The 26,124-nt window shown below is 38.6% G+C and overlaps 2 protein-coding genes across 7 annotated transcripts in view; one reads left to right on the plus strand and one right to left on the minus strand.

Annotated features, from left to right (window-relative positions):
- ZRANB3 (zinc finger RANBP2-type containing 3) overlaps positions 1-21,286 on the plus strand; it is a 280,181-nt gene extending 258,895 nt beyond the window's left edge. For 5 of the 6 annotated variants that reach the window (XM_068545216.1, XM_068545215.1, XM_068545214.1 and 2 more), the window contains 4 exons: positions 1,472-1,582; positions 2,646-3,048; positions 6,002-6,133; positions 8,204-8,825. In XM_068545216.1, the coding sequence (XP_068401317.1) occupies positions 1,472-1,582; positions 2,646-3,048; positions 6,002-6,133; positions 8,204-8,302 (745 nt within the window). In that variant the 3' untranslated portion in view covers positions 8,303-8,825. Of the gene's footprint in view, positions 1-1,471; positions 1,583-2,645; positions 3,049-6,001; positions 6,134-8,203; positions 8,826-21,257 lie in introns of those variants that run through there. The other variant, XM_068545218.1, reaches the window with a different exon arrangement.
- A 1,388-nt stretch (positions 21,287-22,674) lies between these two features.
- On the minus strand, positions 22,675-24,680 carry LOC137764646 (PAX3- and PAX7-binding protein 1-like). The gene is made up of 2 exons (XM_068543689.1): positions 24,269-24,680; positions 22,675-24,157 (listed from the first exon to the last, which is right to left on the minus strand). The coding sequence occupies exons 1-2, from the start codon at positions 24,678-24,680 to the stop codon at positions 22,683-22,685; spliced, it is 1,887 nt and encodes a 628-aa protein (XP_068399790.1). The 3' UTR covers positions 22,675-22,682.
- Positions 24,681-26,124: the final 1,444 nt, after the last annotated feature.

Below are 26,124 nucleotides of genomic sequence, written 5' to 3' on the forward strand. Positions count from 1 at the left end.
TTAAAAAAATAGGGCAATTCTATGTGTGCTAATATGGAAAGATCTCCAAGATGTATGTTTAGGTAAAAAGAGAAAGGTGAAGATTACTGTGTATATTATGCTACCATTTGTTTTTAAAAATAAAAAGTATAATGGGGAGTGACTGCTAATGACTATGGGTTTCTTTTTGGGGTGATAAAAATGTTCTGGAATTAGATAGTGGTGAAGGTTGTACAGCCTTATGAATATACTAAAATGCACTGAATTGTAAACTTGAAAATGGTAAATTTTATGGTATGTGAATTGTATGTCCATAAAAATACAAAGAAATAAAAGTTATACACCTATACACATAAAAAATGAACTATTTCTAAAAGGATGTATTGAAAACTGGCAACAGAGGTAGTTTGGGGAAGGGGGGAGAAAAGGATGGGAATGGAAGGGAAACATTGTTCACCATATGAAGCAGTGCATGCCTTTAAAATTGTGAAATATGTGCATGTATCACCTCATCAAAAAATTAATAAACTACTTTATAAAAAGGAGGAAATCTATTAATTACTAAATCTACTTCAACAACATAAAAGCAAATTTCTAAAATTTTACCTGTAACTGCACAATTCCGTTGTGATTAAACTTTAATTTTATTGTCAAGCTACCAAATGAAGAAGTATTTGAGAATATGAAAAAATGCATGTTTAAAGTAATTTTTAAAGAAAATTGCAATAGGTGTAAACTACTAGAGAAACTAGGCCATGCTAATTAGAAGGAATTAATTGGGTAACTGCGTTTCACCTACTTAAATTCCCCCGTCACCTTTAATTGGAGTAACTTTCCTCTTTCCTGCCAGTCCCTAAACCATTATGTGGTATTGATCGTGTTGTGTAATAAGGTTCTGAATCCCACATCAAGAGTGGCTTTATTTCAGTGGAAGATTCCAGAAACTCTATATGAGCTGATAATAATGGAAACAACCTTAAGATTACAGACAATGTGATTGAACCTAGTTAACTAAAAAGAGAATCACTTTATCCGAATACACTGATACACTATTATAACTGATTAAGGTGATGTGAGGAGCCTTGAAGAGAAGACCAATAGGGAGGTAAAAATGCAGTTAGAGATTTTCTGCACAGCTTGGCAAGCAGTTTACTTACAGCTGTCAGTGGTGCATGTATTTGATCATTTCTTACTCCTACGCCCACGCCTTTTTTCCCCTAAGTGAAAATTTGTCCAAAGGATATTGAATGACTCTTGAATTTCTTAGGAAAATAAATCTTGAGAAGACTAATTTGGAACAAAGAGATGTGTTTCCTACATGTGGAGACCAATGTAGAGGGAGAAAATTCCATTCCCTAATTTAAGTATTAGCACAATGAATAGACTCATATTTTGCTTTTTCTCCTATTGCCTTCACACGGAGAAATGTGAACATGAAATAGAGAAACTCTTATAGGAGAGAGGAAATCTACTTCACATGTATTTGTTTTAGATACATAACCAAAGAAGATGTTGCTGTAGCCTCAATGGACAAGGTGAAGAATGATGGGGGCCATGTCCGTCTGATCACAAAGGGGTCCAGGCCAGGGGGCCCTTCTACAAAGTAAGGGTTTTTTTTTACTTGTCAGGCATAGTAGTACTAAGACTATTCCTTTAAATTTATGCTTTCATTTTTGTAATAATACTTTACCTTTGTGTGGCCACTTTACAGGTTACAAAAAGCTTTTACAATGTAATAGCTCTTCTATCCTCCTAGCAACCCTGTGAGGCTCCTGATGCCCTCATCTTAGAAATTAGAGGTAAAGAAGGATCCTGAGACCAGGTGGGTCAAGTGACCTGCCCTAGGCCACTAGATGCTAGGAGAGCTGAGGTCAAATCTGGGCTCTGCCCCCCAATCTTGAGTTCTTACTATCATAAATAGTTTTTCTTTTAACACTCTAACAAACAGCCATGGAAAATGAGCAAAGCAGCTATTGTAATTCCCATGTAGGACTTTTCAACAAAATTGAGTAATGTACCTTTTCCTTTTATTCTAACAAATGGAGTTTATGTCCTACCATGTTTCATCTCTAATCTTCATTCTGTCGACTCAGAGTTTACCCATAGGTGCGTATTTAGCAAGTCTCCTGTTCTAATTCCTATCAGCACTGTTAGCTCCCTGGCTCTGTCACTTAATGGATATGAATGATCTTTTTCCTGAAGGCCAGCAGAGGCCGGAAGAGAGTGTTCCCAGAAGCCTTGGTAACGGCCTCTCAGTCCTAAGGAGGTGTGTGACCTGACACATCTAGAGAGCAGGGTAGCCACTAACTTTAGCTGAGGTTTTCCATCACCCTGTCCTTTCCCAGCCTAAAGAAGCATCTTCTCACTTCTCATTTTCCTTCTCGAGAGTCTGAGTGTGTAACTTGAAGACATCTGAGTTCCCAAGAGAGGCAGCATATTTGTTTGCAAATTTATTTTTTTGAACACAACATTCTTTCTTTGACTTGCCGTGGATTAGAGAGTGCCGGCCATAGCTATTTCATTTCCACACTGAATCACAAAATCTGTGGGCCCCATGTTTACTGTTTACCAGTATAGAAACTTTGAAGACCTTTAAATGAAGTAAAAATTACATAGACTAGAGTAAGCCTTCATTAGTTACCTAATCAATATTTTTCTCATTCTAGAGAATTTTTTGAAGATGGAGCTTGTGTCCCATTTCTAAATCCCGGCACAGCCCAAGCTGATCTCACTGTGAAACCTTCTACATCCAAAGGCTATTTGCAAGCTGTGGATAATGAAGGAAATCCACTTTGCCTTCGCTGTCAGCAACCCACTTGCCAAAGTAAGCAAGAGCATAAAGCAAATGCTTGGGATTCACGGTTTTGCTCTCTGAAATGTCAGGAGGAGTTTTGGATTCGATCTAATAACAGTTACCTGCGAGCCAAAGTATTTGAAATTGAACATGGCGTGTGTCAGCTATGTAATCTGAATGCACAAGAACTCTTTTTACATCTGAGAGATGCCCCTAAAAGTCAGAGGAAGAATCTTCTGGATATTACCTGGACCTCAAAGCTCCCATTAGAACAGGTAAATTATAATCATGTGACTGATAGAAGGCAGCATTGCACTGAGTGATGAATACTGACTCACTAACTTTCTTTTTTTTTAAACTTTTTAATATGGGAATTTTCAAATACATATACAAAAGTAGAGGGAATGATGAACCCACATACCCATCACCCAACTTTAACAGTTATCAACATTTTGCCATTCATCTTCATCTGTCCCTCACCTCAGTTCTTTCTCTCTCCTGGAATTATTTTAAACCAAATTCCAGACAGCATTTCATTTCACCCTTAAATACTTTCATTATGTATGTCTCACAGGTAAAGACTTTCTTTCTCCCTCCCCCCCTTTTTCTTTCTCTCTTTTATTTTTTATTTATTTATTCTTTTAATTGAAGTATAGTTGATTTACAATGTGTTAATTACTACTGTACAGCAAAGTGACTCAGTTATACATATATATACATTCTTTTTTTAATATTCTTTTCCATTATGGTTTATCATAGGTCTGTCTCTCTTTTAGATATCCCAATATCCATTATCACACCCAACACAATTATAATTCCGCAATTATAATAAGTCCGTGTTTGGTTTCCCATATTGTCTCAGAAATGTCTTTTTACCATTGCTTTCTTCAAATTAGGATCAAAATATGACCCACACATTGCATTTGGTCATTACGCCTTTTACGTTCCATTTAATCTCTAAGATCACCCCTTCCCTTTTTTACACCATAAATTGTTACATTTGCCTTTAGGATTTCCCACATGCTGGATTTGTCTCCCTGTATCCTCATGATGTTATCTGACATGTTTCTCTATCCCCCTGATTTCCTGAATAATGGTTATAAGATCTAGAGGTTTAATTAGATTCTGACTAGATTATTTTGGGAAGAGACCTTAACAGATGGTACATTGCATCGAGAGGCACTTATGGTATGGTTGTTCCGCTTTTCATGGTGTTAATATTGAATGACAAGGGGTAAACAGATAACCCCCAAAATGTAGTCATTACAATGAGAAGAAAACTTCTTATGTTTATCCCATTGTAAAATGTAATTCATGACAAAAATAGTATCCTTAGCACACTATTCTCAGTATTTACTTTGACTCCCAAAACTCAGTTGGATTTCCAGTGTTGTGATCTAATAAGTACTAAATTTCAAACTAGAGCAAAATGTGTAATTTTGTAGTAAGCTTAGTTTTGAAAAAAATCACGCTCCGTCTGCTAAAATATTGGATAAGTTCCACCCAGGTAGTAAAATCTTATATTTTTATTTACCTAGTATTGCTGAATCATGACAAAATTAATAAGCATTTCTGCAAAGATTAATTAGCATGACTTTGTTAGGGAAATACACTCTTCCCTTAATGTTATCCAGAGTTCCTGAAAGATCCTTTGGTCTAACTGGTGAGGGTCATGTCACACCCATCCTGGAGATGTCAGTCAGACTCATTCCAGTTGCTGGTGAGGGACATGTCACACCCATCCCAGAGATGTCAGCCAGACTCCAATTACTGGCTGCTGCCTCCATGTGGAGGCTTCCGGAAGACACACAATGGAATGACTCAAGAACATCTTGAAAGCAGTCTGTCCAAGAATGCAGAAGTAACACAGTATACATCTAAAAGAGAAGCGTTCAGAGAATAAGGAGCACCACAGGGCCCAGATGGAATGACCAGTGGGAGAGGGAGTGATTCTTTCTGGAGGTGAGTTTAGGATGTTGAAGACTGGCCCCAAGTGATTCCGAATTACTGGGTAGAATAAAGAAGCACCTTCTGGATTACAGAATCTGTCAGAATGGAGACTGCTTGGCACAGAAGAATCAGTTACAAAAGACAGAACCAAAATGGATTTTTTTTCCTAAGAATATGCCATTTGCTTGATGTACAAGACTGCCATATGAAGTCTCCTCTGACAATGTCAACCTCAAAAATAAAAATCATTATATATCTTCTAACAGAAGTTGGGAAGTTCAGTATAGAAGAGAAAGTCAGTCCATCTGTAACAGAGTTAAGGTGGACAAAGGTTACTGCTCCAATTTGCTGCTTCCTGGGGCTGCTCTTGGGCCAGACACTGCTGTTAAGGTCCCTGAGCCATCCATGGGCCTGACAACTTTCCTAAAGCACTTTAGAGCTATGTCACAGATTCCCATGGCCAGCAGCCTTGAAGTTGATTATAGCATCTTCCTTGTTCAAGACCAAGGAACAAGGAAGATATTATAATATCGTCTTCACACTCGTCTTTGGGATATTTAAACAACTCTACGCTGCTATGTTGTGAGCTGGTTTTACTACCTCAGATAAAATGCTAAAATACATCCCGTTTGAATGTATAGGTTATCATTCGTTAAATATGAAGTATGCATATACGGACTGGCCTAAATAGTGGCTGCTTTAAATGAACATCTTTGTTTATTCCAAATATGCAAGCTACAGAGATTTGTTCTAGAAATTTGATTCCAGTCCGTGTAACTTAGGAGGTTCCCAGGTAATAGCATAAAAGTTCTGGGTGATCACTATTAATATTAAACTGTCATTGGTATAGTAACAAATGCATTTAGGTCAACAATTAAAAGACTGTCTGAGTCAGTAATATTCAGAAGTTTTTCATTTCTAATCTGTTCTTATTTTTTTCTCAGTTTTGTTTTAGTGACTATATAAACTAGCTCAAAGGTGCAGAAGCAATTGATTTTTCCCAATCTGTCAGAAGGCTTCGTATTTTATACTTGCTTGTAATTTTTTCAAAATGGGTTAGGTAAGGGGGGGGGAAAACAACCTTTTTCAGAAACATATTTTTTATTGCTTTCAAATTGCTAACCTAGAGGGTTTTTCCTACTTACAATAAAAGCTATAAAAAACCATCCTAATGTATTTTTCCCTGTGATTCTGCTGTGTGAACATGATTGCACAATGCAGACCCAATAGTTCCCACAGTGTATGTTGAAAATTGCTGATCCTGTGTTCTTATTGCAGCTTAATGAAATGATAAGAAACCCAGGGGAAGGGCACTTCTGGCAGGTGGACCACATCAAGCCAGTGTCTGGCGGAGGAGGACAGTGCTCCCTGGGCAACCTGCAGACCCTCTGCACAGTCTGTCACAGAGAGGTCAGTGCAGACACGTTTGACTCCATCTTGAGATATCAAGTTGAAAATTGTGCATACAAGTGTGGAAGGTTACGTGCGTGAATCTATATCCCTGGTCTGGGATCCGAGATGTATTTTATTCTTTTCATCACTTAACACTTGAGTTTTCTCTTGGGGCCTATGCAAGTTCTCAGTCACAGATGAAAAAGAAACTGCTTCCCTTTCTGTTCATTCTAGGACCAGGAAATTTTCACCACCACCTAGAAGAAAATGAATACAACTTACATATTGCATAGTCTTGAAAAGATCCAGATCCTCAAACTAGAAGTTTAGTAAATGGGAACAGTGACATATGTTTGCATCTGCAGCTAAATATGTCCTGAAATATCTGAGAACATTAATAAATTATCTCTAGGACCAACTCAGTTCAACATGCAAACATTACACTGCTGACCTAAATGTGAAACCTGTTAACCTTGGTACATCTTGGAGCAATTACCTATTGCTTAAGAGGAGAGGAAAAGAATGACATAATATTGTCTGTCAACTAGGATGAATTTTTAACAGGCAGTTCAGCAAAAGGTCGTAGGATCTGCCTCTTGAGATATAATCTTAGAAAGAAGCATACATTCAATATGCAACTTTGTATCCAACTTTTTTTTTAAAATTATGGCAACATTTAAGCATTTTCCCATTCCCATGATAAGCATTCAGTGTTTATCATCTGAAATGGCTGCATATTGTCCTATTGAATACGTTTCTGCTGTGGTTTATTCAGCCATTCCCATACTGATGAACACTGAAGTTGTTTACATTTTTTGGTTCATATACGCAATGCTGCCAACCGCATTTTTTTGTATAAAATTTTTTACATTTTGAGGTTGTTCCTTAAGATAGATTCTCAGATGTAAAAATCACTGAGTCAAGTGTTTAGATATTTTTGAGACCGTAGGAGATAAATTTTCTTCAAGCTGTTTTCCAAAGGACTACGCTCATATACGCTCCTTCCACCCCAGCAGTGAACAGGAGTGCCCGTTTAACTGCACTTGTTATTGCCGATGTGGTGAGAGAAGAATTATTGTGTTTACAAAAGACCCTGATGTTTGTAAAACTGCTAATCAATTATATTTACACCCTTTTTTTTTTCTTTCATTTTTTGGCTGTGCCATGCGCTATATGGGATCTTAGTTCCCCGACCAGGGAGCGAACCCATGTACCCTGCATTGGCAGTGTGGAGTCTTAACCACTGGACCACCAGGGAAGTCCTACACTTTTGAGAACTGTTCAGATCCTTTGCCAGTGTTCATATCATATGAGCACTTTCTTAGCCTCCTTTTAATATTTCAGATTCCTCAATTTGTTCACAAACATAATATTTACATAAACGGGATCATCTCATAAGCAGGGCTTTTTATTTATTTTTAGTTTTAACTTTTTTTTCTCTCCTTACCCCTTCCACCTGGATCACTTCACACGTACATGGACTTCAGCTGGGAAAAAAAGTCATCTGATTTCTCAGCTGTGCAAATTATTAGCACATTCAAGACCTATAAGAAAATGAAGATATAGCAAAGGAGAATGCTGCACCTTCTGTAATCACTTTTTCAGAGTCTTATGAAAAACTTCATTTGTGGGAGCAGCAGAAGAATCCAGTTCTGTTCTATCTCGTTTTGTTTTTTTGCGTTGGCTTGGCTATTGGGTTGGGAAAGGCTTCAGAGCCCAGAGAACAGGAGTGGGCCCTGCACACACTGCATTCTGGGAAATTGCCATGTGGGTGAGGGGAATCACTGCCTCCCCTAGTCCCCAAATGAGGTATTTACCATCTCACTGGGTAGCAAGACAGCCCCCAAAGCTGTGCGTTTTCTCCTCAGCATCTGGTCCTAAGTGAACCTACGACCTCAGAGCTACTGGAGTCCTCTGCTTGTGGCTTAGTAACCCCCTAATGGCAAAGCACTGGTAAATGAGTGTGGTGATAATGTAGATTTTTTTAACACTAACAGAATACAAAGAGTTTTTGAGTTTCTATAACCAGTACTTTTTTTCTAACATGTGTACACATGCATTTTTTTTTTTTTTTTTTTTAACTTTTAGAGAACTGCAAGACAAGCCAAAGAAAGAAGTCAGGTGAGAAGACAATCTCTAGCATCAAAGCATGGATCAGACATCACACGATATTTAGTAAAGAAATGAAGTATAAACATTTTTGAATAGAAGATGTATGGTTTGTATGCGGAAAATTCAACATAAATTATTTTTCATGTTAGTGTAATTTTTTTTTTTATAAATTTTATCTTATTTTTTTGACTGCGTTGGGTCTTTGTTAATGCAAGCAGGCTTTCTCTAGTTGTGGCGAGTGGGGGCTGCTCTTTGTTGCAGAAGGCTGCGGTGCGCAGGCTTCTCATTGCGGTGGCTTCTCTTGTTGCGGAGCACAGGCTCTAGGCACGCGGGCTTCCATAGTTGTGGCTCACAGGCTCAGTAGTTGTGGCTCGCAGGCTCAGTAGTTGTGGCTCACAGGCTCTAGAGCACAGGCTCAGTAGTTGTGGCACACGGGTTTAGTTGCTCCGCAGCATGTGGGATCTTCCCAGACCAGGGCTCGAACCCATGTCCCCTGCATTGGCAGGCAGATTCCTAACCACTGCGCCACCAGGGAAGCCCTAGTGTAATATTTTAGGAATGAAAATTTTCAGAACAAAAATCAAGACTTCAACTTCCCTTTTCATGTTTAAAGCTTTTTGTGTTCAATAGCTTTTGAAAGTTCTTAACAGAAAATGAGATACAATACTAAATATTTCTATGATCTTCTTGATTTCGTGCAGACTCTCAATTATGTTTCGGTAAGGTTTTGTTAAGCTTTCAATTCCTTTGACTGTACCTTAATCACAGTATTATGCATAGATTGGTTTTGAAAAATATACTCTCAATTACTTGAAAAATGCTGCTGGATTAGTATTGGTTCTGGGCTGCTGTGTGTCTAAATGGAACATTGTAAAACCGTAAGGGAAATTTTGGAGGCAAATCATCATTATTTAGGACTTCTGGGCCAATTGTGACCTGCCTGCTTAGTACGCAAGAGAGACTCTTGTTCACTAAATGCCGCCAAAATGGGCTTGGGGTACACATTTTGAATGTTGTTGTCTTCTTTGTTTTATTTCTTAGCCAATTGTCTATTGAAAAGATGCTTTTGAAAATAAGCTAATTGGACCCATGGTGTTTGTGGACAATTCAGGGGTTCTGGCTAAAGTAATTGTTAAAAATGTTTAAAAACTGAAAACATAAAATGCCACTTAAACTTCATTTTTTAATTAGTTTGTTTTAATGCATAAATCTAGGCATACTGTCAAAGCACCCTTTGTCTCCTGGTTACCATTTTTTGTTCTTAAAATCCTGTTTTATTAAAAGCGTATTCCTGGAACCTCTTTTAAAAGGAATGATGATGATAAAACACTTTATACTGAAACATGATCAGATGGAGATAGATATATGTTAAAAAAGTGCAAGGGTAAAAATGAGTGATGGTAAAAGAAAACCAAGGCATAATCCTGCAGTACGTCAGAACCATGAGAGCAGAGTCAGAACTCCACAAAATACAGGGCCAAGGAAGAACTACATTCACAAAAGGCCTGTTTGTAAATACTGTTTGGATGTAAACCACATTAGTTTGAGCACTCTTTAGTTTTAATTAGTAGCTAGTATTTTACAACAGAGGACTTATTTTTATAAATATTATACAATCATGAACCTTACGGAGTTTTTACTAAGTTTACAGTATTTCATTGTATGAGATCAAATAGTATCGTTCATTTTATAAATTAGTTGGTCTTTCCTTGGCCTCCTTTCTGCTTTGCTGGTCAGGCTTTTTGCAGTTTTCTGCCTCATTGCCAGGGTAACCTAGGATTCCTCACAGCTGAGAGCTGAGAAGCCAGCACACTGCTTTTCCTCCAGCATGAGGTGTCTGCAAGTGAGGCTTTGGTCTAAGTAGGTCAGATTTGAGTGGAGCTTGCTCTTTAGATCAAACTAAAGTGGTAATTCTAGGGAGAAAATTCTTAGATGTAGGAACTGTATGATGGTTGGAGATGGAATGACCCATGAAGATGGTTTCTCTCTTTGCCAGATTTCAAAATTCCAATCAGTTAAAAATGCTGTAAGAGCATCAAAAAAATTAAAGTAGTTAGGAATGTATTTAACCAAGAAGGTGAAAGATTTGTACACTGAAACTACAAGTCTTTGGAGAAAGAAACAACTGAAGAAGAAGACACAAACAAATGGAAAAAATTCCATATTCATGGATCAGACAAATAAATATTGTTAAAATATCCATACCACCCGAAGTAATCTACAGATTCAATGCAATCCCTATCAAAATTCCAATGGCATTTTCAAGTAGAAAAAAATCGTAAAATTTGTATGGAACCATAAATGACCCCAAATAGCCAAATCAATCTTGAGAAAGAACAAATGTGGAGGTATCATTCTTCTGCCCATTTTTTTGATTGGTTTGTTTGTTTTTTAGATATTGAGCTGCATAAGCTGTTTGTATATTTTGGAGATTAATCCCTTGTTGGTTGTTTCATTTGCAAATATTTTCTCCCATTCTGAGGGTTGTCTTGTCTTTTTATTTATGGTTTCCTTTGCTTTGCAAAAGATTTTAAGTTTAATTAGGTCCTATTTGTTTATTTTTATTTTTATTACTCTAGGAAGTGGATCAAAAAAGATATTGCTGCGATTTATGTAAAAAAGTGGTCTGCCTATGTTTTCCTCTAAGAGTTTTATAGTGTCCGGCCTTACATGTAGGTCTTTGATCCATTTCAAGTTTATTTTTGTGTGTGGTGTTAGAGAATGTTCTAATTTCATTCTTTTACATGTTGCTGCCCAGTTTTCCCAGCACCACTTATTGAAAAGACTGTCTTTTCTCCATTGTATATTCTTGTCTTGTTTGTCATGGATTAATTGACCATAGGTTCATGGGTTTATTTGTTTTTTAATTTTATTGAATTATAGTTGATTTACAATTTTGTGTTAGTTTCAGATGTACAGCAAAGGGATTCAGTTATACATATACGTATATTCATTCTTTTTCAGATTCTTTGCTTATACAGGTTGCTCACAGAATATTGAGTAGAATTCCCTGTGCCGTACACTAGGTCCTTGTTGGTTATCTATCTTATGTAGAGTAAGTAGTGTGTGTATGTTAATCCCAAGCTCCTGATTTATCCCTCCCCACCACATTTCCCCTTTGGTAACCATAAATTTGTTTTCAATATCTGTAAGTCTGTTTTGTAAATAAGTTCATTTGTATCATTTTTTTAAATTAGATTCCACATATGAGTGATATCATATGATATTTGTCTTTGTCTGACTTTAGTATTATAATCTCTAGGTCCATCCATGTTGTTGCAAATGGCATTATTTTGTTCCTTTTTGTGGCTGAGTAATATTCCATTGTATATATGTACCACGTCTTCTTTATCCATTTCTCTATCAGTGGACATTTAGTTTGTTTCCATGTCTTGGCTATTGGAAATAGTGCTGCAATAAACATTGGGGTGCATGTATCTTTTCTAATTACGGTTTTCTCCAGATATATGCCAGTAGTGGGATTCCTGGGTCATATGGTAATTCTATTTTTAGTTTCTTAAGGAACCTCCATACTGTTCTCAATAGTGGCTGCACCAATTTACATTCCCACCAACAGTGCAAGAGGGTTTCCTTTTCTCCACATACTCTCCAGCATTTATTGTTTGTAGACCTTTTGATGATGGCCATTCTGACTGGTGTGAGGTGATACCTCACTGTAGTTCTGATTTGCATTTCTCTAATGATTAGTGATGTTGAGCATCCTTTCATGTGTTTGTTGGCAATCTGTATATCTTCTTTGGAGAAATGTGTATTTAGGTCTTCTGCCCATTTTTGGATTGGGTTGTTTTTTTTTTGGTTTTCCTTTTCAATATTGAGCTATTTGAGCTGTTTGTGTATTTTGGAGATTAATCCCTTTGTAGTTTGCTTTGTTTGCAAATATTTTCTCCCATTCTGTGGGTTGTCTTTTTGTTTTGTTTATGGTTTGCTTTGCTGTGCAAAAGCTTTTAAGTTTAATTAAGTCCCATTTGTTTATTTTTGTTTTAATTTCTGTTACTCTAGGAGGTGGGTCAAAAAAGACCTTGTTGTGGTTTATGTCAAAGAGTGTTTTTCCTATGTTTTCCTCTAAAAGTTTTATAGTGTCTGGTCTTACATTTAAGTCTTTAATCCATTTGGAGTTTATTTTTGTGTATGGTGTTAGGGAGTGTCCTAACTTCATTCTTTTACATGTAGCTGCCCAGTTTTCCCAGCACCACTTATTGAAGAGACTGTCTTTTCTCCATTGTATATTCTTACCTCCTTTGTCACAGACTCATTGACCATAGGTGTCTGGGTTTATTTCTGAGCTTCCTATCCAGTTCCACTGAATTTTGTCAAAAGCTTTTTCTGCATCTATTGAGATGATCATATGGTTTTTATTGTTCAGTTTGTTAATGTGGTGTATCACACTGATTGATTTGCAGATATTGCAAATAAATAAAATAAATAAATTTTTAAAAAATCTATTAAGACTTGATTTATAGCCTAGTATATATATGATCTATCCTGGAGAATGTCCCATGTGCACCTGAGAAGTATGTATATTCTGCTATTTTTAGGTAAAATGTTCTGTATATTTACGTTAGATCTAGTTGGTTTATTGTATTGTTTTCTTTCTCCTGACAAAGAAAACAAGTCTGTCTTTTTTTTTTTTTTTGGCTGCATTGGGTCTTTGTTGCCGCACGCGGGCTTTCTCTAGTTGCGGCAAGCAGGGGCTACTCTTCATTGTCGTGCACAGGCTTCTCACTGCAGTGGCTTCTCTTATTGTGAAGCACAGGCTCTAGCTGCATGGGCTTCAGTAGTTGCAGCATGCAGGCTCAGTAGTTGCAGCATGCAGGCCCTAGAGCGCACGGGCTTCAGTAGTTGAGGCATGTGGGCTCATTAGTTGTGGCACACAAGCTCTAGGGCGCGTGGGCTTCAGTAGTTGAGGCATATGGGCTCAGTAGTTGTGGTGCGTGGGCTCTAGAGTGCAGGCTCGGTAGTTGTGGCATGCAGGCTTAGTTGTTCCGCAGCATGTGGGATCTTCCCGGACCAGGGATCGAACCCGTGTCCCCTGCATTGGCAGGCAGATTCTTAACCACTGCACCACGAGGGAAGTCCATCATAAGTCCTCTATTTTTGTACTTATCTTCTACCTATCTTTTCTATCCATTCTGGAGAATGAGATATTGAATTTTCCAACTATTATTTTAAAACTGTCTGTTTCTCTCATTTTTTTGCTTTACGTATTTTGATGTCCTGTTATTAGATACATTAATGATGTTTATAATTGTTTTACTTTCTTGTTCTATTGAATCTTTTATTAATATATAATATCCTTCATTGTCTTTTGTAACCTTTTTTGATTTAAATAATTCTATTTTCTCTGATATTATTATAGCTGCCCCTGCTGTCTTTGGTTACTGTTTGCACGGAGTATCCTTTTCTGTCCTTTCACTTTTTTTTTTGGTCCTTTCACTTTTAACCTGTTTCTGTCTTTGGATCTAAAGTACAGTATCTAGTTGGATTATTTTGTTTGTTTGTTTGTTTCTGACACTATCTTTTGATTGAAGAGTTTGATCCACTTACATTTAAAGTTATTACTGAGAGTGATGTCAGCATTCTCTCCCCTTTGATTTATAATTAATCAGACATCTATAACTAACCAAAAAAGAGTACCTCTGCACATCATACCAGGAAACCCAAGAGATCATCCATCTGTGAACCCAAAAGTGGGTGGACTGTACCATGCAGGAAGCCGTGGAGCAAGAGGAGTTGCAGTGTAGCCAGCAGCAGCACAGAAGGCAGCAGCAGGTCCAGGGGTGGGTGGCACAACCTCTTTGGCAGAATGAGTGAAGAATGGAAGCAGTGAATGGTATCTGTCCTGTTGCACACCTGCAGCTAGAGGGATCTGCTGCTCTCTGAGGAGAGACCTCAGTGACTGGGAGGAGAGAAAGGAAAAGGAGGTAGTTAGTAGACAAAGAGAACTGAAGAAAAGTGTCTATTGCTGTCTGCCCCAGGATTCTGGCAAGAGAACCACCCACAATCCTCTACAACCCTCCCACTTGAGGATCCCCCTACTGGGCCGTGGGCACACCCAAAGCTGCAAGTGCAAAGTACACACCTCCTGCCACTCTTCCACCACCCCGTTTTTTTTACCACCAGCATTTGTGTGTGTGTGTGTGTGTGTGTGTGCTTCCAGCCTTAGTTGCAGGTAGCTACTAGTTTTCTAGACTTCTATATCCAGTTCCTTTTCCCAGGTTTGGGAAGTTCTCAGCTCTTATTTCCTTAAATAAACTGTCACCCTTTTCCCCTTCTCTTATCCTTCTGGAATATCCTTATTCTTTTGTTGGCTTTTCTAATGGAGTCTGATAGCTCTCGTAGGATTTTTTCACATTTAAAAAAGTGATTTCTCTCTCCTGATTCATTTCTAGTTTTCTATTTTCCAGCTCACTGATTCTCTCTTCCATCTGATCTGCTCTATTTCTAATGCATTCTTCTTCTCACTTACCAAGTTCTTTAATTCCAGAATTTCTGCTTAGTTCTTCTTTTAAAATTTTTGATTTATTTGGTAAAGTACTCCTGTTTATTAATTTTATTCTTGAGATCATCATATTGCCTTTTACCAACCTCATACTGGTCAGAATGGCCATCATCAAAAAGTTTACAGGAGGAGGAACCAAGATGGCAGAGTAGAAGGACGTGCTCTCACTCCCTCTTGTGAGAACACCAGAATCACAACTAGCTGCTGAACAATCATCGACAGGAAGACACTGGAACTCACCAAAAAAGATACCCCACATCCAAAGACAAAGGAGAAGCCACAATGAAACGGTAGGAGGGACGCAATCAGAGTAAAATCAAATCCCATAACTGGTGGGTGGGTGACTCACAGACTGGCGAACACTTATACCACAGAAGTCCACCCACTGGAGTGAAGGTTCTGAGCCCCACGTCAGGCTTCCAAACCTGGGGGTCCAGCAACAGGAGGAGGAATTCATAGAGAATCACACTTTGACAGGACTGGGGGAAACACAGACCCCACTCTTGGAGGGCGCACACAAAATAGCGTGTGCATCAGGACCCAGCGGAAGGAGCAGTGACCCTGGGGGAGACTGAACCAGACCTACCTGCTAGTGTTGGAACGTCTCCTGCAGAGGCGGGGGGTGGCTCTGTTTCACCGTGGGGACAAGGACACTGGCAGCAGAAGTTCTGGGAAGTACTCCTTGGCGTGAGCCCTCCCAGAGTCTGTCATTAGCCCCACCAAAGAGCCCAGGTAGGCTCCAGTGTTGGGTTGCCTCAGGCAAAACAACCAACAGGGAGGGAACCTATGCCCACCGATCAACAGTCAAGTGGATTAAGGTTTTACTGAGCTCTGACCACCACAGCAACAGTCAGCTCTACCCACCACCAGAGCCACCCATCAAGCCTCTTAGATAGGCTCATCCACCAGAGGGCAGACAGCAGAAGCAAGAAGAACTACAATCCTGCAGCCTGTGGAAGAAAAACCACATTCACAGAAAGACAGACAAGATGAAAAGGCAGAGGGCTATGTACCAGATGAAGGAACAAGAAAAAACCCCAGAAAAACAACTAAATGAAGTGGAGATAGGCAACCTTCCAGGAAAAGAATTCAGAATAATGATAGTGAAGATGATCCAGGACCTCGGAATAAGAATGGAGGCAAAGATTGAGAAGATGCAAGAAATGTTTAACAAAGACCTAGAAGAATTAAAGAACAAACAAACAGAGATGAACAATACAATAACTGAAATGAAAACTACACTAGAAGGAATCAATATCGGAATAACTGAGGCAGAAGAACGGATAAGTGACCTGGAAGACACAATGGTGGAATTCACTGCTGTGGAACGGAACAGACTAAAGAAAAAAGAATGAAAAGAAATGAAGACAGCCTAAGAGACCTCTGGGACAACATTAAACGCAACAACATTCGCATTATAGGGGTCCCAGAAGGAGAAGAGAGAGAGAAAGGACCCGAGAAAATATTTGAAGAGATTATAGTCAAAAACTTCCCTAACATGGGAAAGGAAATAGCCACCCAAGTCCAGGAAGCGCAGAGAGTCCCATACAGAATAAACCCAAGGAGAAACACACCGAGACACATAGTAATCAAAGTGGCAAAAATTAAAGACAAAGAAAAATTATTGAAAGCAGCAAGGGAAAAACGACTAATAACATACAAGGGAACTCCCATAAGGTTAACAGCTGATTTCTCAGCAGAAACTCTGCAAGCCAGAAGGGAGTGGCATGATATACTTAAAGTGATGAAAGGGAAGAACCTACAACCAAGATTACTCTACCCGGCAAGGATCTCATTTAGATTTGATGGAGAAATCAAAAGCTTTACAGACAAGCAAAAGCTAAGAGAATTCAGCACCACCAAACCAGCTCTACAACAAATGCTAAAGGAACTTCTCTAAGTGGGAAACACAAGAGGAGAAAAGGACCTACAAAAACAAACCCAAAACAATTAAGAAAATGGTCATAGGAACATACATATCGATAATTACCTTAAACGTGAATGGATTAAATGCCCCAACCAAAAGACATAGACTGGCTGAATGGATACAAAAACAAGACCCATATATATGCTGTCTACAAGAGACCCACTTTAGACCTAGGGACACATTCAGACTGAAAGTGAGGGGATGGAAAAAGATATTCCATGCAAATGGAAATCAAAAGAAAGCTGGAGTAGCTATACTCATATCAGATAAAATAGACTTTAAAATAAAGAATGTTACAAGAGACAAGGAAGGACACTACATAATGATCAAGGGATCAATCCAAGAAGAAGATATAACAATTATAAATATATATGCACCCAACATAGGAGCACCTCAATACATAAGGCAACTGCTAACAGCTATAAAAGAGGAAATCGACAGTAACACAATCATAGTGGGGGACTTTAACACCTCACTTACACCAATGGACAGATCATCCAAAATGAAAATAAATAAGGAAACAGAAGCTTTAAATGACACAATAGACCAGATAGATTTAATTGATATATATATAGGACATTCCATCCAAAAACAGCAGATTACACGTACTTCTCAAGTGCGCACGGAACATTCTCCAGGATAGATCACATCTTGGGTCACAAATCAAGCCTCAGTAAATTTAAGAAAATTGAAATCATATCAAGCATCTTTTCTGACCACAACGATATGAGATTAGAAATGAATTACAGGGAAAAAAACGTAAAAAACACAAACACATGGAGGCTAAACAATATGTTACTAAATAACCAAGAGATCACTGAAGAAATCAAAGAGGAAATCAAAAAATACCTAGAGACAAATGACAATGAAAACACGACGACCCAAAACCTATGGGATGCAGCAAAAGCGGTTCTAAGAGGGAAGTTTATAGCTATACAAGCCTACCTAAAGAAACAAGAAAAAGCTCAAGTAAACAATCTAACCTTACACCTAAAGAAACTAGAGAAAGAAGAACAAACACAACCCAAAGTTAGCAGAAGGAAAGAAATCATAAAGATCAGAGCAGAAATAAATGAAATAGAAACAAAGAAAACAATAGCAAAGATCAATAAAACTAAAAGTTGGTTCTTTGAGAGATAAACAAAATTGATAAGCCATTAGCCAGACTCATCAAGAAAAAGAGGGAGAGGACTCAAATCAATAAAATCAGAAATGAAAAAGGAGAAGTTACAACAGACACTGCAGAAATACAAAGCATCCTAAGAGACTACTACAAGCAACTTTATGCCAATAAAATGGACAACCTGGAAGAAATGGACAAATTCTTAGAAATGTATAACCTTCCAAGACTGAACCAGGAAGAAACAGAAAATATGAACAGACCAATCACAAGTAATGAAATTGAAACTGTGATTAAAAATCTTCCAACAAACAAAAGTCCAGGACCAGATGGCTTCACAGGTGAATTCTATCAAACATTTAGAGAAGAGCTAACACCCATCCTTCTCAAACTCTTCCAAAAAATTGCAGAGGAAGGAACACTCCCAAACTCATTCTATGAGGCCACCATCACCCTGATCCCAAAACCAGACAAAGACACTACAAAAAAAGAAAATTACAGACCAATATCACTGATGAATATAGATGCAAAAATCCTCAACAAAATACTAGCAAACAGAATCCAACAACACATTAAAAGGATCATACACCACGATCAAGTGGGATTTATCCCAGGGATGCAAGGATTCTTCAATATACGCAAATCAATCAATGTGATACACCATACTAACAAATTGAAGAATAAAAACCATATGATCATCTCAATAGATGCAGAAAAAGCTTTTGACAAAATTCAACACCCATTTCTGATAAAAACTCTCCAGAAAGTGGGCATAGAGGGAACCTACCTCAACATAATAAAGGCCATATATGACAAACCCACAGCAAACATCATTCTCAATGGTGAAAAACTGAAAGCATTTCCTCTAAGATCAGGAACGAGACAAGGATGTCCACTCTCACCACTATTATTCAACATAGTTCTGGAAGTCCTAGCCACGGCAATCAGAGAAGAAAAAGAAATAAAAGGAATACAAATTGGAAAAGAAGAAGTAAAACTGTCACTGTTTGCGGATGACATGATACTATACATAGAGAATCCTAAAACTGCCACCAGAAAACTGCTAGAGCTAATTAATGAATATGGTAACGTTGCAGGATACAAAATTAATGCACAGAAATCTCCTGCATTCCTATACACTAATGATGAAAAATCTGAAAGAGAAATTATGGAAACACTCCCATTTACCATTGCGACAAAAAGAATAAAATACCTAGGAATAAACCTACCTAGGGAGACAAAAGACCTGTATGCAGAAAACTATAAGACACTGATGAAAGAAATTAAAGATGATACCAACAGATGGAGAGATATACCATGTTCTTGGATTGGAAGAATCAACATTGTGAAAATGAGTATACTACCCAAGGCAATCTACAGATTCAATGCAATCCCTATCAAATTACCAATGGCATTTTTTACGGAGCTAGAACAAATCATCTTAAAATTTGTATGGAGACACAAAAGACCCCGAATAGCCAAAGCAGTCTTGAGGCAAAAAAATGGAGCTGGAGGAATCAGACTCCCTGACTTCAGACTATACTACAAAGCTACAGTAATCAAGACAATATGGTACTGGCACAAAAACAGAAACATAGATCAATGGAACAAGATAGAAAGCCCAGAGATTAACCCACACACCTATGGTCAACTAATCTATGACAAAGGAGGCAAAGATATACAATGGAGAAAAGACAGTCTCTTCAATAAGTGGTGCTGGGAAAACTGGACAGCTACATGTAAAAGAATGAAATTAGAATACTCCCTAACACCATACACAAAAATAAACTCAAAATGGATTAGAGACCTAAATGTAAGACTGGACCCTATAAAACTCTTAGAGGAAAACATAGGAAGAACACCCTTTGACATAAATCACAGCAAGATCTTTTTTGATCCACCTCCTAGAGTAATGGAAATAAAAACAAAAATAAACAAGTGGGACCTAATGAAACTTCAAAGCTTTTGCACAGCAAAGGAAACCATAAACAAGACGAAAAGACAACCCTCGGAATGGGAGAAAATATTTGCAAATGAATCAACGGACAAAGGATTAATCTCCAAAATATATAAACAGCTCATTCAGCTCAATATTAAAGAAACAAACACCCCAATCCAAAAATGGGCAGAAGACCTAAATAGACATTTCTCCAAAGAAGACATACAGACGGCCACGAAGCACATGAAAAGATGCTCAACATCACTAATTATTAGAGAAATGCAAATCAAAACTACAATGAGGTATCACCTCACTCCTGTTAGAATGGGCATCATCAGAAAATCTACAAACAACAAATGCTGGAGAGGGTGTGGAGAAAAGGGAAACCTCTTGCACTGTTGGTGGGAATGTAAATTGATACAGCCACTATGGAGAACAATATGGAGGTTCCTTAAAAAACTAAAAATAGAATTACCATATGACCCAGCAATCCCACTACTGGGCATATACCCAGAGAAAACTGTAATTCAAAAAGACACATGCACCCGAATGTTCATTGCAGCACTATTTACAATAGCCAGGTCATGGAAGCAACCTAAATGCCCATCAACAGATGAATGGATAAAGAAGTTGTGGTACATATATACAATGGAATATTACTCAGCCATAAAAAGGAACGAAATTGAGTCATTTGTTGAGACGTGGATGGATCTAGAGACTGTCATACAGAGTGAAGTAAGTCAGAAAGAGAAAAACAAATATCGTATATTAATGCATGTATGTGGAACCTAGAAAAATGGTACAGATGAGCCAGTTTGCAGGGCAGAAGTTGAGACACAGATGTAGAGAATGGACATATGGACACCAAGGGGGGAAAACTGCGGTGGGGTGGGGATGGTGGTGTGCTGAATTGGGCGATTGGGATTGACATATATACACTGATGTGTATAAAATTGATGCCTAATAAGAACCTGCAGTATAAAAAAACAAACAAAACAAAACAAACAAAAAAAAGAATGCAATTTTGCCACTTGCAACAACATGGATGGACTTGGAGGGTATCTTGCTTAGTGAAATAAGTCAGAGAAAGATAAATGCTGTATGATATCACTTACATGTGGAATCTAAAAAATAAACTAGTGAATATAACAAAGAAGAAACAGACTCACAGATCTAGAGAACAAACTTGTGGTTACCAGTGGGGAGAGGGAAGCGAGGAAGGTTAGGGGATTAAGAGGTACAAACTACTATGCATAAAATAAATTAGCTACAAGGATATATTGCACAGCACAGGGAATATATTATAATAACTATAAATGTTATATAACCTTTAAAAGTTGTGAGTCACTGTGTTGTACACCAGAAACTTATAAAATATTGTAAATCAACTATACCTCAATTTGTAAAAAAGGAAAAAAAATTAAAAATAGAAGTATGATCCAGCAATTACACTTTTGGGTAAATACCCAAAGGAAATGAAAACAGGATTTCCAGGAGATACTTGAACTCCCATGTTTATTGCAGCATTATTCACAATAACCAAGATATGGAACCCAAATGCCCATCAACGGATAAATGGACAAAAAACAGTGGTACGTATATACAATAGAATATCATTCAGCCATGAGAAAGGAGGATATCCTCCTATTTGTGACAACATGGATAAACCTTAAGTACATTATGCTAAGCAAGATAAGTCAGACAGAAAGTACTGAATGATATCATTTATATGTGAAATCTAAAGAAGTTAAACGTGTAAAAAAACAGAGTGAAATGGTCGTTACCAGGGGATGGGAATAGGGATAAGAGTGATGGTGTTTAAGGGTACAAACTTGTAAACAAGTAGTAAAGAAGCCATAGTGATCTAATGCGCAGTATAATGAAATGAATAGACAATAATTTTGTACTATAATTACGTAATGTGAGAAATAATAGCCTCATTAGCAATCATACTACAATATATAAATGTTTCAAAGTAACATGCTATATAACTTAAACTTACACAATGTTGTATTGTCAAATTTATTCAATAAAAAATAAAAGGAAAAATAAAGTATCATTTGCTATTTGTTTTCTATATACCTTATACCTTTTTGTCCCTCAGTACTTGCATTATTGTCTTCTTTTGTGCTTAGTGGATTTTTTTGTAGTGCGACATTTTAATTTCTTTGTGGTTACCATAGGGATTACATTTAACATCCTAAGGTTGTAACACCATCTTAACTTCAATAACATACAAAACTGTTTCCATACAGCTCCATTCCCCAACCCCTTTCAGTTACTGATGTCACAAAATTACATCTTTATGCACTGTGTGTTCAAAAACATAGGCTAATTTTCTATGCATTAGTCTTCTAAATCATGTAGGGAAAAAAAGTGGTATTGCAAACCACAGTTACAATTTACTAGCTTTTATAATTTCCCATGTATTTATCTTTACTATAAATATTTATTTCTTCATATGGATTTGAGTTAATGCCTAGTGTCCTTTCATTTCAACCTGAAGGGCTCCCTGTAGCATTTCCTGCAGGGCAGGTCTACTGGTAATGAATTCCTTCAGCTTTTGTTTATCTGAGGGTGTCTTAATTTCTCTCTCATTTTTTTTTTTTTGGTTTTTTTTTTAATTAATTAATTAAATTTATGGCTGCGTTGGGTCTTGCTGTGCGTGGGCTTTCTCTCGTCGCAGTGAGCGCGGGCTACTCTTCATTGTGGTGCGTGGGTTTCTCATTGTGGTGGCTTCTCTTGTTGCGGAGCACGGGCTCTAGGCACACGGGCTCAGTAGTTGTGGCTCGCAGGCTCTAGAGCGCAGGCTCAGCAGTTGTGGCACATGGGCTTAGTAGCTCCGTGGCATGTGGGATCTTCCTGGACCCGGGCTCGAACCCATGTCCCCCACATTGGCAGGTGGATTCTTAACCATTGCGCCACCAGGGAAGTCCAGTGTATTGCTTTTCAACAGTGATAGAAGCCACTCACCTCAAGAGGAGTCCAAGTGAGAAGCTGCAGCCTTATGAGGGGATTGAACAACTTTGGCAAGCAAAGGCCGATGTAAGCATCCTTGCAGGATGTGTAGTATTTTGAACGCCACGCTTCAAACTGGGATTTAATACAATCGATTGAACAGAAACTTTCAAGGACATCTTCAAAAACCTTGCTGGACTCTTCTGAAATGCGATCTTTTTCCAGATTGATATTTGTAATATCTGTAGACGTTTCTTCATCATCACTGGAAAGGCCTTCAAGGTGATCTGCCATCTTACCGGTTTGCTCTCTGGCTTGTCTACGACGAGTCCTTCTCGCCTCCCGTTCTGCAATCCGACGTTTTGCATGCTCTTGATACAGTGCCCGATCTCGTCCAAAGGAATCAAGATTTGGTGCCATCAGAGCTTTATTTGAATGGCTTGAAAACTCCGAAGATTCATCTTTAATATCATCTTGTCGTCTTTGGACAAGGCGGGAAGCTCGCTGTTTGTACAGCTGATGTATTGCTGATTCAAGTTCATTAATCAGTGGCACCTTTTCACTGAAACACTCAAGCAAGTCTTGGACATACCCTCGCATTTCTTGCAAAAATTTATACCGTTCACCAATACCCCCAGAAGACCCTTCTAATCTTTCAATAGCCCTGGTGGAGTCCACTCGGCTTTGCAGATGTTTCTCATGCTGCTGTCGATTTGTTTTGTGCAGTTCTTTCATGGAGTCCAACCTGTCTTTAAGCTGTTTCTTTACCAAATCAATAGTAACGGGAGTCATCTCATTACTGGGAGTTTTGAAAGGGACTGTATTATCTGTTTTTTGAGGTTTGGCATCGGATGATCCGTAGGCTGTGTAACTATAAGGAATGCCACAGGATGAACCGTAAGGCATTGTCTGGTAAGTGTTCTGGTAGTACATGTTCACTTCAGTGGGCTGACTTGCTTGAACCTGAGGGATGTTAATTCCTTTTCTTATCTGCTCCTGTTCCCATCGGCTGAGCTCTTCATCTTGTTCTCCAGTTACTAAAGCATCATCATCACTCCCCTCAATACCTATTTCCTCCGCAATTGTCTGTCTTTGTGATTTTTCTTTCACAGAAAAAACTATACGGCGTTTCTCATCATCATCTTCATCATCACTGGCATCATTCTCATCTTCTCTAACAAGGCGGCCTTTACCAGGCTCACTATCATGAGGAGTGAAATCTCCCAATTCCCGGGCCATCTGACGCTTTTTCCTTGCAGCATGTATAAAAGCTGCATCTGGAATTTCTCCTGGACGGAGAACATTCAAAGAAGATAAATCATTTGAAAAGGCTCCGGCAGCCTTTGGCTTTTCTTCCTCCTTCTTGCTTTCCATATCCATTTCATCTTGCCCGTGTTCACTGATGATAACTCCATCTTCTTGACTGGTGTCCTTAACATGACCTGTTTTGTCCAAAGGAGGTTCGTCTTGTACTTGCTTCAATTTCTTAACCCAACAGTAAATGGTCCTTTCTCAGTTCTCACTTTTCCTGACCTTCCTTGTTCGATTTCATCGTACACAGTTGGTTCTCAAGAGACTGTCAGCTGATGAGTTGATTTCTGTCTTAATCTTCGATTTTTCAAGATCTTCTTTATATTCTTTCTTAAGCAATTTTACTATCTTTTTGCTATAACTTGATTTCTTCACTTTGAAAACTTCTTCATTTTCTTCGTCCTCATCCTGGAAGCTGAGCAGGCTGGCCCGGGGTACCTCTTTGTTCTCTCGTGGCCTCTTGTGCGGCTTCAGCCCGTTACCGGGCTCCGCGCCTCCCGGGAAGCAGCCCCCGGCTTCAATCCCGGGGCCCGAGGTCAGCGCGGCAGGAGGCGGCAGCCCCAGGCCCAGCAGCGACTCCCCCCAGGGGGCCCTGTCGCCGCCGCCGGGGCCCGGCTCTTCGCCAGTGCCCGGCGGCGGCAGCAACGGCGGCGGCTCCTGCTCCTCGTCCTCTCTCATTTTTGAAGGACAGTTTTGGCAGATGAAGTATTCTTGGTTGACAAGGTTTTTGTATTTTTTTTCTTCTTCTTCTTGCAGCATTTTAAATATATCAACCCACTGTATACTGGCCTCTCAGGTTTCTGATGAGAAATCTCCACATGATCTTATTTAAGATCTCTTATATGTGATGAGTCACTTCTCTCTTAATGCTTTCAAGACTCTTTGTCTTTGTCTTTGACAGTTTGATTAGAATGTGTCTCAATGTGCACCTTTTTGTGCACATTCTACTTGGTGTTCATTGAGCTTCTTGGATATTAATATTCATGTATTTCATCACATGTGAGAAGGTTTTGGCCATTACTTCTTCAGATAATCTCCCTGCCCCTTTGTCTCTCTGTTCTCCTGTGAGACTCCCACGAGGCATATGTCTGTCTTCTTTACAGTATCTCACAGGTTCTGCAGGCTCTATTCACTTTTCTTCAGTTTTTTTTCTTTCTGTTACTCAACTCAATAATTTCAATCATCTTTTCCATAAGTTTCTTTCTTTTTCTTGCTCAAATCTGCTTTTGACTCCCTCTAGTGAATTTTTCATTTCAGTTATTGTACTTTTTGTTTCCAGAATTTTTTTTTAGTTCCTTTTTATGTCTTCTATCTCTTTACTGATATTTACAAATTATTCATACATTGTTTTCTTGACTTTGTTTTCATCTTCCGATAGCTCTTTGAGCATCTTTAAGACAGTTGTTCTAAAGTATTTTTCTAATAAGTCCACCATCTGGTCTTTCTCAGGGATGGTTTCTGTTGATTTAATTTTTCCTTTGAATTGGCCATACTTTCCTTTTTTGTGTGTGTGTGCCTTGTGTGATATTTTGTTGAAAATCAGACATTTGAATTATACTGGTAACCCTGGAAATCAGATTCTCTGCCTGCTCCAGGGTTTACTGATGTTGTTGTTGTTTGGTGCCTTTGTGCCAAGGATTAGCCTGAGGTATAAAGTCAGGGTCTTCTCCTGTCTTTTCTGAGCCTGCACCTTTCCCTGGGTATACACAGTGACTTTCTATGGATATTCAATTGGTTTTGAATGTCCTAGTCCTTAAATGTCTAATGCCCAAAAGGGGAGAAAGGGAATAATGAATGAGGGAAGAGACAAGCTCTGTGTCTTTAAATCCCCTGTAAGTCTCTTCAGATGGTGGGACTGGAACAGTGGCTGCCCACTGCAGTGTCTGTATCTCTGCAATCAGAAGCAGCAATCAGAACACAGATCCCTGATATTTGGAGGACAAGGTCCTTGCTGTTCACCCTGGCTCCCATAAGCTGTGCACAGGCTACTACAAGTACACGTGCATGGCTGCCTGCAGTGGGGGGATGGTAGTCGTTGACAGGGAGCCACTGATGTGCTAAGAGGTGAAATTAACCAAAATTAACCACAATTTACTGTCCAGGGCTTCCCCTGGAAGTTGCA

The sequence above is a fragment of the Eschrichtius robustus genome, chromosome 5 (genome assembly GCF_028021215.1).
Source record: "Eschrichtius robustus isolate mEscRob2 chromosome 5, mEscRob2.pri, whole genome shotgun sequence".
NCBI classification, from domain to species: domain Eukaryota; kingdom Metazoa; phylum Chordata; class Mammalia; order Artiodactyla; family Eschrichtiidae; genus Eschrichtius; species Eschrichtius robustus.

Bases quoted from the DNA above. Each gene is read 5' to 3' on its own strand.
- LOC137764646 (XM_068543689.1), bottom strand. From the start codon at position 24,680: ATGAGAGAGGACGAGGAGCAGGAGCCGCCGCCGTTGCTGCCGCCGCCG. The intron at 24,158-24,268 runs GTCTCTTGAGAA...AGCAAGTACAAG, and splicing joins AATCAACTCATCAGCTGACA to ACGAACCTCCTTTGGACAAA.